Source organism: Dufourea novaeangliae, unplaced genomic scaffold (assembly GCF_001272555.1).
Source record: "Dufourea novaeangliae isolate 0120121106 unplaced genomic scaffold, ASM127255v1 scaffold115, whole genome shotgun sequence".
In the NCBI taxonomy this organism is placed as follows: Eukaryota; Metazoa; Arthropoda; class Insecta; order Hymenoptera; family Halictidae; genus Dufourea; species Dufourea novaeangliae.
Genome location: NW_015373998.1, coordinates 348,725 through 361,708, shown reverse-complemented (window position 1 = coordinate 361,708; position 12,984 = coordinate 348,725). Strand labels below are relative to the sequence as shown.

Below are 12,984 nucleotides of genomic sequence, written 5' to 3'. Positions count from 1 at the left end.
CACACACACACACGCGCGCACACGCACCTATTAATAAATCAAATTACCGTCAAACGATGAACCAGAGAGGAGTATTCATTCGAGCCCTGCAGCCAATTGAGCCGCAAACCAGCAATTTACTCGAATGTGTGTTAGAGCGGCTCGGCGTATCAACGAGCGTAATTAATGAAAGCGTTTCGTTTCATGTTTTCAGGAGAACTTCGCGGGGGCGGCGTAGCCGGAAACGCGCGTAGTAGCAGCGAAAGAGGACGCATTTCCGCTTATAGCGGTGCCACCGATCACGCCGATAGCATGGAGAATCCTTCCTCCAGGGAAGATATCTCGGAAATGTACGTTCTTATCTCTCTCTTTCTCCATATTATTCACAATTTCAAAAGCAAAACCATCTCCAAACAGACTGCATCGATCTCGATAGATTAGTTTTCGCTTTAAATTATACTAAAAAAAAAAACGAAACCTTTTCATTGAGACTTTGGTCACGAGAAAATGGACTTTGAATATTAATACACACGAGACGGGCCATAATAGTTTTTCTATTACTTAACGTTCAACAAAAATACTAATTTTATATTAATTTTTACATATTCTTGTAAATCAATGTAATATTCTGATATAGTATTATATAATGTGTAGTATGGATCACGTGTGACGGGGCCATATGATTTATCGCATCCCTCGTGAGAGGGTTAATATGTACACTGACGTGCAAACTTGGTTTCCACTAGGGAAGAAAATGACGTAGGGGAATGGGCCTTCTGCCACTTGGTATCAGGAATTACTGAATTATATGTCAAATTAACATTCGATTTAACATTTTTGTCAGTACTTGAAATAAATTTACCAAGTGGTAGGAGGCCCTTCTCCTACGCCACTTTTTTCCCTAGTGGAAGCCGAGTTTGCTCGTAAGAGTATCAATCTAATAGTGTCATCAGTTTAACAAGAAAAGCGATCGTGACCATAAATCTCAAATCATCTACAGTAAATCATCGATGAATGTTCGAAGGCTCCTCGACACTGACAAGGAGAAATCCCCAAGGTGTAACACTGGCTTTTTAATGAGGTTCAGCACAGGTGACACAGCTTGGAATTCTGAAGCCAATGATATTTATTTCAGCCGCGTATGGCCATTAGTTTATGAAATATTTAATGTTCAGAGCCGAGGAGCCTTCGAACTCTTATCGAAAATTTTACTGTATAGACTAACGTGGCACTGTTGTAACGTTCATAGAAGAAAGCTATTCAATTCGGTAAATAGTAGCAAAACGGAAAATTGTATCAATTAAAAAGTAGATAGGTGCTATCTATACAATACAATCCAATATAGCTGGAATGTTCGGACAATAATCGAGTACCTGCCGACCTTGACGGAAACTCACGGAAAGACACTATATTTGTTCCTACAGAAAAACTCACAGTTCCTATCCTCTAAGGTGTACATTATGATTAGTAGCTTCGTCCGAATTTTTATTGTTCCCGAATGCATTCCCATCGTCATTCTTTACATTCTAGACATTAATTTATGCTTAATTGATTACGGTTACCATAGGGTGCAGCAAAATATTTCCAGTAAGCCAAAGACGTCGAACATAAACAGGTCTGAAAGTTACAAAGAGCGGATACATCACAAGGTGAGAATCAAACTTTTAACTACTGACCCGTTATGTTTTTTTTTTAAATTAAATATTCTCGCGACGTTTGCAAATAGTTCCGTGTTTCCGGGGAATGTTTGCATGTGTATTTATAAATTATTTTGTCGATAAACTGCCACGCGAACCGGATTTCGCTCGAACCGCTCGATTTAGAATTTCTCGATAATCGTCGCAGTTTCTAAACGTCGTTGTGGCTATTTTCATTGCAGCGACAGTTGCGGGAAAAGAGGAAGACCAGCGACCCGAATCTCTCCAAAACAAAGTGAGCAACATTTTAATTTTTTCTTTTTAACCCTTTCATTCCCATTGTTGCCATATGGCTATGTATTCTAAATTTCGAAAAAAAAATATTGGTATCGTGTGCCTTTTTTTACAGTTGTTGCATGTTAAACGTTAATGACTAATAATTGAAGTGTAAATTTGCAATATACTCTCGACATACTATCAAGCAACCCCGTCAATTTACATGCAACAATCTGAGCCGTCATAAAAAATGCGGTTAATGCGAATATTGGGTCCATTTGAACTCGTTACAGCAATGTTGTATTTATGTTTGTTATTTTGCCAGATTTTTATTTCATTTTGTGCATATCTCCTTTCTTCAGGAATATTTATTAAGCTAATATGAAGTAAAGTGATCGGACGTGCAGCAATACACATTAAATATATTAAAATGACAAAGTGTAACAAAATGAAATTTATTATTCATTGTAAGACTGCGGATGGTTTTCAGTGAAAACAAAATTGACTCAAAATCGTCCTTAACTTACCCTGATACACAAGCTAAATCTTTTTGAAAAAAAAATTAACACAAGATTTCGATACGGGTCAGAAATGACCCAGCTCCGTCTACCTCGGATCCGCCTTCCGAGGTTTTTTAATGTCCAACTTCATAAAACTCTCAAATCGAATAATCTTGCTAAATAACAGCACACGAATATGAAATTGAGGGATATGTTTAAATATCGTAGAAATGATTAAAGTTGAAACTCTGACGGAAATTAAGAGCTTCTTTAAAAAAGAAAATCTTCTCAATAATTGAAAATGAAAAGAGAACACGAATTCTTCGATCAATTCTACAATACACAAATCAAATTTCTCGCGTATTTTTCATTCGAAGGTTCATTTACTCGAGTGTTGAGCGGTTTATATACGTCGATGTATACAACACGTTTCGATGGAACGTTAGTTCCGCATTTGCTGCCGACACGTGTTCACACTCCGAAAGTTTTGTAATTCATTTCCAAGATTCGTGGAAAATTCCTCCTTTTATTTTTTAGTAGACCACTCGAACGATAAAATCGACGAACGAGGAGTAGTCGTTTCTTAAAGTGTTTCCATCCATTTTCGTCAAAACTGTCGCTCTGTCTACTTCCTTGCGCAATTGTGCAATCACGAAAATAGAAACGTTACGAAAATCGACTCTATTTCAAACAGAATCCTCGGGTTCGACGAGTAACGATTTTCTTAGCTGAGATCAGAAGTTCATTGTACAGGTTATTTCCGACATACCGCGATGGCAATAACAAAACGAATTGTATCTGGAATTCGGGGTCCTCCCTCGAATTCCGTTGAATATTGTCCAATTCGAGGTTATTTTCAAACTTATAAACTCTGTGCATTAATAGACGATTGGGGACTGTAATGATTCGTACAGTAATTGGTAGACTGTGAACGATAGTGCGTGGTACAATTTTCAGTGACTATACTGCATTTCAAAATAATAAAATTGCCTTAAGCTTTATAGTCTTAGAGTTAGCTGCCAAAGAATAACGACACTTTCGTGTGTACGAATCTACAGTGTTTCTCTTCGTAGTGATATACATGATTTAATCGAATCTTAAGTGGAAGACGCAGGAATTCGAGAAGTTCAGGATGGTTTTACTATAGTAATGTATTATATTTCATAAAAATAGAAAAGAAACATACTTCATCTGTTTGGGGGTTTGTTAAATTGAGAATGGTATGGAGTAGGAAATCAGTACGATAACATGTTCCATCGATTACAAAATGCAACTGACTATAAGCAGAAACTAGTTATTTTGTCAGTGCTGTTCTGGAAGCTGTAATCGAGCCGTTCATTTGTCAATGTGATTAACCCCACAAAATTTATATTTACAATTTATTTGAAATTTGTTTTTGTTTATTTATATATGACATTTATAAACACACTTTATTTTAAATAGTTTACAATTTTAATTATTAGCAGTTTTAATTATACGAAATTTATTTTAAATAATTAAACTACTTTATAATTCTTAATAGTTGAAATAAGATACTTTTAACTAGTTAAGCACCAATCAAGTGCGTTGACTTTAAAATTTGAAAAACAAAAATTGAAGAAATACGAAATCGGTCACTTTGATCTGTGAACGACTCGATTATTAGCGATAACCAACGAATCGAGGATATAGATTAATGCACGAGAATTCCGATTAAAATTCAAATATAGATGGTTCCGTCACTCGGCAAGATGCGTGTCAATTTTTAGAAAGTTACTTCTAGAGGCTGACGGGTTGCACGGAGTTGATACAGTTTCCTCGTAAAAACATCAGAGCGATGGAATTGCATGTGTACATGACTTTGGCAGCCTTGAGGCATCATCATTTTGGCGTTTCGCTTTTCCGCGACCGGCTGGAACGAATAAACACACCGTCCCGGGGCCACCGACGCGTATAAAAAGTTCTAGAGCGACGTGAATGGGAAAACAAATAGTATTAATATACAAGACGTGATCGGTTCCAGTCGTGCCACGCGTGCTTGCTCCAGTATATAATGTTTACGGTTCATTTTTAATACACGTAATTATATCAATCTGCATATCAACCCCTTAACACACTGACTGCCACAGTGGAAAAGGCCGTACGTAGCCAGACGCGCTTTATTTCGTTTTTTGTAGTCGTAAATCGTCAAAAATGTATGCGTTCAGTTAATAGGGGCGGTTGGTCTTCTTTTAAGTTATACTAGGTGATTAATTTTACGAAAAATTTTGGAAAAATATTTACTGTACTGTACGTGTATCGAGAAAAAACGTCGAAAACAAAACTCCATCTACAAATAGGTTGAAAAGTTTTTTTTTCTTCTTTGAAAGAATGAAATTATTTGAAATATGGAAAGAAATTGTATAAACAGTAGTAAATAAGAATATGATGTAAATTGAAAAATATAGGTTACAAATCTGTCCTTAAAAAAGCTACAAACTTTTAGAACATTTTACATTTTAATGCATTTATTTTTCGTCACCCTGTATGTCGAAACGGGAAAACAAATCGTAAACGGTATATCCCCAATTGTTTTATTTTCACGCGATGTCAGCGAGCGACCGGTGGCGGCGCGCGGGTAGCATCTTCATATCTGAAACCGTTCGGAACACGTCTATTCCCAGCTTTTACACGACCCTGGAATTTTTCCGCGCCACCGTGTATAGATTTTTGGCATGGTCCTCTGGATCCCCGGCGTGCAACGCTACCAGCTATAAGTACAGTAAACTCGCGATAACTATTGACTCTCGATAATTACCCGTTTTCTAGAACTGGCTCCGCCTTTACAGCCCTGAATTCGGGTAATTATCGCGAGTCTATTGTATTAGAACACCTGCTGTTTTGTAAAAAAAAAAAAATTTCACTGCCTTTATTTTCTGATACAAGTAGATATGTTCGACATGTATTTGTTGTACACAGGGTGTTTAAAAAAAACGGGTCTAAGGCTTTAGAGACACCCTATAGTAGATAGTCCCTGAGCAGAGTGAAAATATTAGATTACGATATCGAACGCTCGTAAATATAAAAGCTGCTATTACTAGTAAAACTAGGCAAACATCATTAATGACTGCCACAGTGATAGAAGAAGATAGAAAGAAATTCAGGGGAACCTCAGCAATTGTTTTTCGAAATTCTGTTTGCAAAGATTAGCTGCCGCACCTATCAGTTGACTTATCATACCATGATCTAGTACATTGTAGTACCAATCTAAAGTAAAGTATAACAAATGTTAAGAATTATTATATGGAGTAAAAGTTTAAAAAAAAGTTCCTATAGAGTATAGCGCATATAAGTTTATGTAAATTCACATTTTTCGACACTAATATCTAAAAGTTCAAACGGAACAGAATTTTGAATTCCCTACTACAAGCCTTACTACGTTACTACTAACATATAAACAGTTAAAAATAGTATTAAAATTAACATCTGCAGTCTACTTATAACATAAAGCAAGAAGCAAATAACAATACGTCAAATAACCAAGACAACAAATCCAAATGATCGGTAAAAGCAAATAAATAACTCATTCATTCTGCCCATGATTATGAAAGTGGTGTCAGTAATGTATCTTTCGTTTCGAAAATTCTTTCATGATATTGAAATATAAATCGATGTACCATAAAATACAATAGGTACTACTCCGTTTTTTTTTTTTTTTAATTTTTTCACTTACACCACTTTCATAACCACCGACACAATTAACAGAAGTAGGACGAAGCTCAACGATAATCGTTCCCTGCCTAATATCTGAATCCCAGAGCCAGAGTATATTAAGTCCACTTAAAAAAAAAATGACATTTTACATGTTCCCTGTATCAAATATTTCCCTCTTTCGGGTGGTACAAATTATTTCATTCCAAGTCGTCTAGTTTTTAATATAGGTACGTAATAGTCTAAAAATGATATTAAGTTCATATTGTTAAAACGGTGTAAAGTTCATCACATGGGGGAATTAATGCAAAATTTACCATTTCTACATATAGAGACTTGTCTTAAATCCATTAAATAGTTCGAAGATAACGATTGTTTCTTGTTCAATTCTTACCGATCGGTTTCAAAGTTACAAGATTCTAGCACCTTTGATTTGCTCCTCTCGAAAGTTTAAAAAGTGTGACTTAACACACTCTGGCTCTGAGGTCTAGATATACTTACAGGTCTGGGTTATTGTATATGGTCGTTGTCCACGTGCCGAACCGCGCAGACTCGATCCCGTGTCTCTCGTCCTCTACCATCCGTGTGTCGAAGGTGCGTGTTCGCCAGCCAGGAGAGGAGGAGGAGGCCTTCAGTCGAACGCGAAACGTTCAATTCCACGGATGGGATATCGCGCCGCCTCGTGAGTGCGGTACACCCACGCGACACGACCGAAACGGCGAGAATTTCGATCGGTACCGCGATCCCTCGGCGTGTGTGTGTGCGCGTATGTGCGTGCCCTTGATCCTCCGCGTCACACCGGTAGACAGTGGTTTGCAATCAAAGAAAACATGGCGTGTAAACTCTAAGGTGTAATATTTTTAACGAATTATCATCTCATATTAGAGAAATAAAATGAAATATTGAACGATCGATCGACATATTATCATCAACATTACAAAATTAAATTGAATGATCGATCGACATATTATCTTTAATAGTATAAAATTAAATAAAATGATCGGTCAACATATTATCGATATTGAAAAATTAAATTAAATGATCGATTAACATATCATCATCGGTATTATAAAATTAGATTAAAAGATCGATGAACGAATTATCAGTATTATAAATTGAGATTAAAAGCAATATAGGGCAACGTAAAAAAAGATAACAATGTTTTGTTTCTGAACTTTCTCGACAATTTGTAACTACATGCAGTAACATTAAAATATCTAAAATTAAGTGTTGTTAAAATCGAGACAAGGTGAAATTTGTGAATTGTAGTATTGCTTGTTAATTCATTTCTAACTATGATGCTTAAAAAATAACGGAGCCCTTATATCTATTTTATTACTTACCCTCTAACGTACTAGCTTGGGTAATATTTTGAAATTCCATCGAATAGACACAAATGTATCATTTCGAAATTTATTATTTCGAGAGAACGCAAATTAAATTCAAAGTACACGTGGCCACAGGGGGTTAAAAATAAAATAATTACGCATAAGCTGGTCGAGGCACATAATCAGCCGTGACTTGTAACAACACAACACCCACTTTTGAATTTTAATTTTCTATGTTTCTTGGCACAATTTCGCGATTTCAAAGCGTCAAAGACAATTTAAAAGGTATTAAAAACTATTCAAAGACTAATCAATTATTTCAAACATATCAACATACACAATTGTCTATGAATACACATCCATCATATTACCAGTGATAAATAATAGAAAAGAAAAACAACACCCATTTTGGAATTTTAATTTCATGAATTTTTTTTTTACCACGATTTCTTGATTTCAAACCACTGTGCAGCGGGTGAGCCTCGAGGACGTCGATCGAAACCTGCGGATCCGCCGAGCCCTTTTTTTCTGTGCACCATCGTGGTTGTCGCTATTTTGTGCACGGTCGAGCACACGTGATTAACAACTGCTACACACCTCGAGAAGTGATTAATCTTTCTGTATTTTAAGTTGTTCCCATGTTGACACGTGCGTTGTCGTGACATTGTCACCTGTGGATGATATTGTTTCACGGAATATAGAGTGTTTCGAAGTTTTTTCTCGAGGGACTTGAAGTGGAAATAAGAAAATGTGTTACACGAAAGTTGATTTTTAGTGATACATTAGGCCTTTTTGTTCTAGCAACTTCAAATTTTTGTTGTTGTAGGGGAAATGTTTGAATGTTGTTGCGGGGGAAATATTTAAATGTTCTTGTGGGGGAAATATTTAAATGTTCTTGTGGCGGAAATATTTAAATGTTGTTTTGGGGAAAGTGTTTGAATGATGTTTTGGGGAAAGCATTTGAATGTGATTGTGAGAGAGATGTTTGAATGTTGATGGATCGTAGCTGAGTGTTCTGAAGGATTCTACGTGTTCTCTTAAGGGTCGTTTAGGGAACCATTAACAAGGATGGGTGTAGAGACCACCATTGTTTGGTGTTGCATTGTTATAGTCGTTATTATTGTAGTGATAGTGGCTCGAGTCATGCAGTAGTTTTTGTTTTCAGATAGCACGTATTTTGTATTCGACACAAACTCATAATTTCTATATAATAACCCTAGTTACAGTGTTACTAAGCATTTTCAGTTGTTATAATAGTCAATTATTTCTTACGTTTTCGAAACGTAAATGGATAATATAAAGCAAATAGAATATTAAGTTCAATCTTCTCAGATATCTGACGTAAAACATTCTCATGATCAGTGACATGTACAGGCTGTTTAAGAAATGTTTTCTTGAAATTCAAGGACCTTCAGTATCCATTAAAGTGAACGAAAAGTATTTCACAAACGTGAGTCCAAAAATCATTTTATTCGGAGTGACAAGACACTTTTTTTAAGGGTATCTTACGCTGAAATATTATTCAAAATGATCATACTTCAATTTCAATAAATACATAGTTCACTACGTTACATTGAAGATTGTTGTACACGTTCAAAAACCTTAGACCTGTGTTTTATTCGTTAACAAAAGCTTCCTATACATTAATACCTATATGGTTTGAATTGGTGCACTTGGTAAATTATACTTCTTAAATGCCCTATAAAATTCCAAAAGAATTATTTTCGAACCCACATTGACTAACATTTTTCTATTGTTTTAATGAATACTACGTACATACACCTGAGGTACAACCTTTTTTAAACGCCCTATTCATAAGATATTGGCAACGAAGGGTAAAATTATGTAGCATAAAAAAAACCACGAATTTGCTACTGGAATCATGTTTATATTTACCTGTACATTCATACTTGATCCTTCTAGTCTTAGCCAGCATCTTCTAGCTCGTTGGGAGATCGATCTCTGAGTCATAGATTCGAGCCTGATACAATCGAGCTTTCGATCGAAACGTGTGATCATGAAGGATTAGAGGATTGATTCGTTCTCTCTCGGTTCAACACGACCGTTGACGTCAAGTTCGATCGTATAGCACCCTCGAAATCGTTCATCGATGATCACGATGTCCATCATACGCGTGACGGGACAGTTCAACGGGGATTCCGAGTTAATTGGCAAGGAACGATAAAAACAGCGATTATAAAGAAAGAAAAATCTATCGATGGTGATATAAACGCCACAGGCCAAAAATATGGGACCGAGTTTCGTAATTATTTGAAAATAAGAAAATACTGTATTTAAGCGTGCCATAATAAGTGATCCAGTATTTTTTTACAAGATCTATAATTCGTTTCTATAAAGGTTAACTTCAACCTGACTTTCCATGACTTTCGAAAATTCTATACATCTATTTTTGTTCTGTGGAAATCAGTTAAAGGAAGGTATTTTTTAATTCGAAATATGTCGCCTCATAATTCGACAAGAATAGCGAGTTATTTATTGGTACACCAAATAGTTAATATTAGTTGGCACTATATTACTCACCACAGCAATGGTAATAACTAATACAGTATTTTTTGTATCCTTAGAATTTACAATTGACATTATTACGGGGTGTGTACAGTCCGAATTTTTCGACCCTAGGTGTCGCAAGCGAGGGGGTCGTTCAGGAAAGTTCGTGACATTTTCGGAGCCGCCTGCGACTTCGATGCCTTCCTACGTGTAAAAAACAAATTAAATAAATACTCTAGAGACGCGAGAAGATTCGCCGAGTCAGCCGTATAAAATTGATCCTGAACTTATTCTAATTCATCCCCGTAACACACAAACCTATTTCTTTTTTTTTTGTGCTGTGGTACGGTTCTAGGAAATAAAATCATCAGCCCTTGAGAAAAGTGAAGAATTCTTTTTTCGTGGAATACCTCGATATTCCCTAACATTCCTTGTTAACGTTGCATTGAAACAGTAATAATAAAATAGTATTATTAATCGATAGCAAGTGTCACTCTGGTGTACGAATAGTTATTTTTTTTCGAATTCAAGAAACTTTGTTGGGTTTCGAGGAATTTCAAGGTTCTGAGAAACCCATCCCTTGTATTTTTTTTCTACCACAGCGTGTCTTCGTATAATTCTCACGTGTGGACAATCAGCAAATTGACACAAAGGTGCAACGGTTCCCATGAAAGATCGTACGATGCAATTGTGGGGTCGTTAACCTTCATCGAGTGCGCTGAAAAATCGTTATCGAGCTCTCATGGTTTTTTCTCGAAAAAGTTACACCCCCGCAGGATTATTGACCCCGGGGCTAGCAGCAGCTGCGTCAACCTGGGTTCACTTTTACTCGGTGGAGCATGAAACTACATCGCCTCTTTGACTCGGAGGGCCTCGATGAGCAAATAACCGGCGGGGGTGTCTTCGTCGTTGCGCGTTCATTTCTGAATAAAACGTCGACAGCGATAGCCGCGATATCGTTCGTATCAGTCCGCCGGGATCGATTGATCTCCCTGGATCACGAATCATACGAACATCCTACATCAGCGATGTGTTTAGTTTCCCCTTGATGCCATTTAAGTTCCACGCGTCAAAATTTTCATAAAGTGTACTGTTAAATCATTATTCGATGTGATCAAGTTAGCTGAGACACCCTGTATACATATGTACGTGTAACAAGAATGTAGAAGTAGGAATTGTATAACAATTTTATACACTGAATGATCATTTTGAAATTATGTGAAGGAATGTATGGGTCACTGTATCATGGCAGAAATTTTCCACTCAAATTAGTAAATTTTATGCCATAATAGGAATACCTCCACGTGAATTAGTAAATTTCGTACCATGATAGAAATTATCTACTCTCGTTAATGAATTTCATACCAAGATAAGAATATCTCCACTCGAATTAGTGAACTCCATACCATAATAGGAACCCGAGCATCGTTTGAACAAAGAAATAAGGGGATGGGGGCGACATTTTTATGGTTATTTGGTACAACGTGCAGAGGAACTTGTCTGATCCTAATTGGAGCGAGGTACATTATAGTTAATTTACCCTTTTTACGGCGTTCTCTTCCGTCAACAATGGTACGACGATACCTTACGTTTTTATTTTATCGTCTTGCAGCTTTTTTCCTTAGCATTTTCCGTCACGTTGTAGCTTTTTTTAATTACATTTACTAGACTGCGGATTTTATGCATTTATAACTTATATGGCTGTGTGAAATACGATAAAAGACAACATTTTTATCAAATCCAACGAGTTTTCTATTTTACTTTGAACTCAATAAGATACTTAAGAGGAAAAATAAATTCTTACATTTCTTGCTGTCTTAATAAATTAGTTTAGAAAATGTAATTTTGCATAAAAATCCACAGTCTAATTATTACTAGTTCGATGTCTCTGAAAAGAAAATTCGAGACAGATGCCTCGTCGAATGTGTAAATGATCGAACGATCCACAGAATCAATTCGAGGACAATCATAGTTCGTTGAAAATATAATCGCGAGGGATAGGTTTCTGCGAAGAGCAGAATGATAGACCGGTATCTGGACGTTGTAATTAAAATCAATTGACTACGATTAAAAAACGGAAGCGACAAATTTCGGGGCTGTACAAAATGTTCGGTCGCTACATAAAGTATGGTCGATTGTTTTTTCTTTTATTAAACTAGCTCTAACCAACTATAATCAGTATAATGCTTTGAAACTAAACAATTAAACCTCTTTTTTTACTGTTTACAGCTTATGTTCTTTCACTTAATCTAAATTTATAGTGACGTTAGTTAGGTTTCGGTTACAATTTAACTTGAAATTAAATAACCTTTCTAGACAGCCCCTTTCAACATATTAAAGTTTGAAACGCAAAGAAAAATACATTCTCGGTCATCCGATGAAAATCTACAATTTCATATACGGTCCAAGAGAAAACGAAAACGTATTCTGTTTCAAGTATGTAAAATATAGTAATTGATGCGTTTCGACGTCGGTGGACATTTTTAGCCGTAGTTTCATTGGTATCCAGGTGACCGTCGGCGTTAGTCGCGGGCATTAGCTGGCTAATGCATCTGGTTTTAAAAAAAAAGATCGATGCCGCGTAAATGGGGGCTGGAAAAAAGAAAGCGATCCGTCGTTCCTATCGATCCGTTCGTAGTTATAAGCTTGTGTATGTGTGTGTGTGGTGTGCACACCTTGTAAACGGGGGGCCAAAGTGGTGTCAGGCCACCGATGCACGTATCTTGGCCTTTATTTTTGAAGCGATCGATACTTTCGAATCAATACCATCGGCCGTGTAGACTCAGCCTCTTTATATGCCCAGCCTCATTGTAGGCTCCTTATCGAAAAGAATCCATTTCTGTACGCGAGTTTCCGAATTTCTTCTTTCCAAATTCTACTGTCTCTCGTCCGCGGCATTCATCGTCTTAAACCCTTGCGTTACGATTTTTTTTTCTAATCTCCAGAATTACCGTCAAGAAACTAGTTTTTGGTGGTTTTAGAAGGCTTCTCTCTGTAATATTGATTGTTAACATAATAAATCCCTCAACCATAAACTTTTTGTTTGTTACCAAAAGAGATATTTATTTGTAAACGGTTTAGGAATCC

General features: G+C 36.4%; 1 protein-coding gene across 1 annotated transcript in view; it reads left to right on the top strand.

Annotated features, from left to right (window-relative positions):
• LOC107188141 (rho guanine nucleotide exchange factor 11) overlaps nt 1-12,984 on the top strand; it is a 64,246-nt gene that overhangs the window by 41,939 nt on the left and 9,323 nt on the right. The window contains 3 exon segments of the mRNA XM_015576391.1: nt 194-329; nt 1,547-1,628; nt 1,859-1,911. Of these exon segments, the coding sequence (XP_015431877.1) occupies nt 194-329; nt 1,547-1,628; nt 1,859-1,911 (271 nt within the window).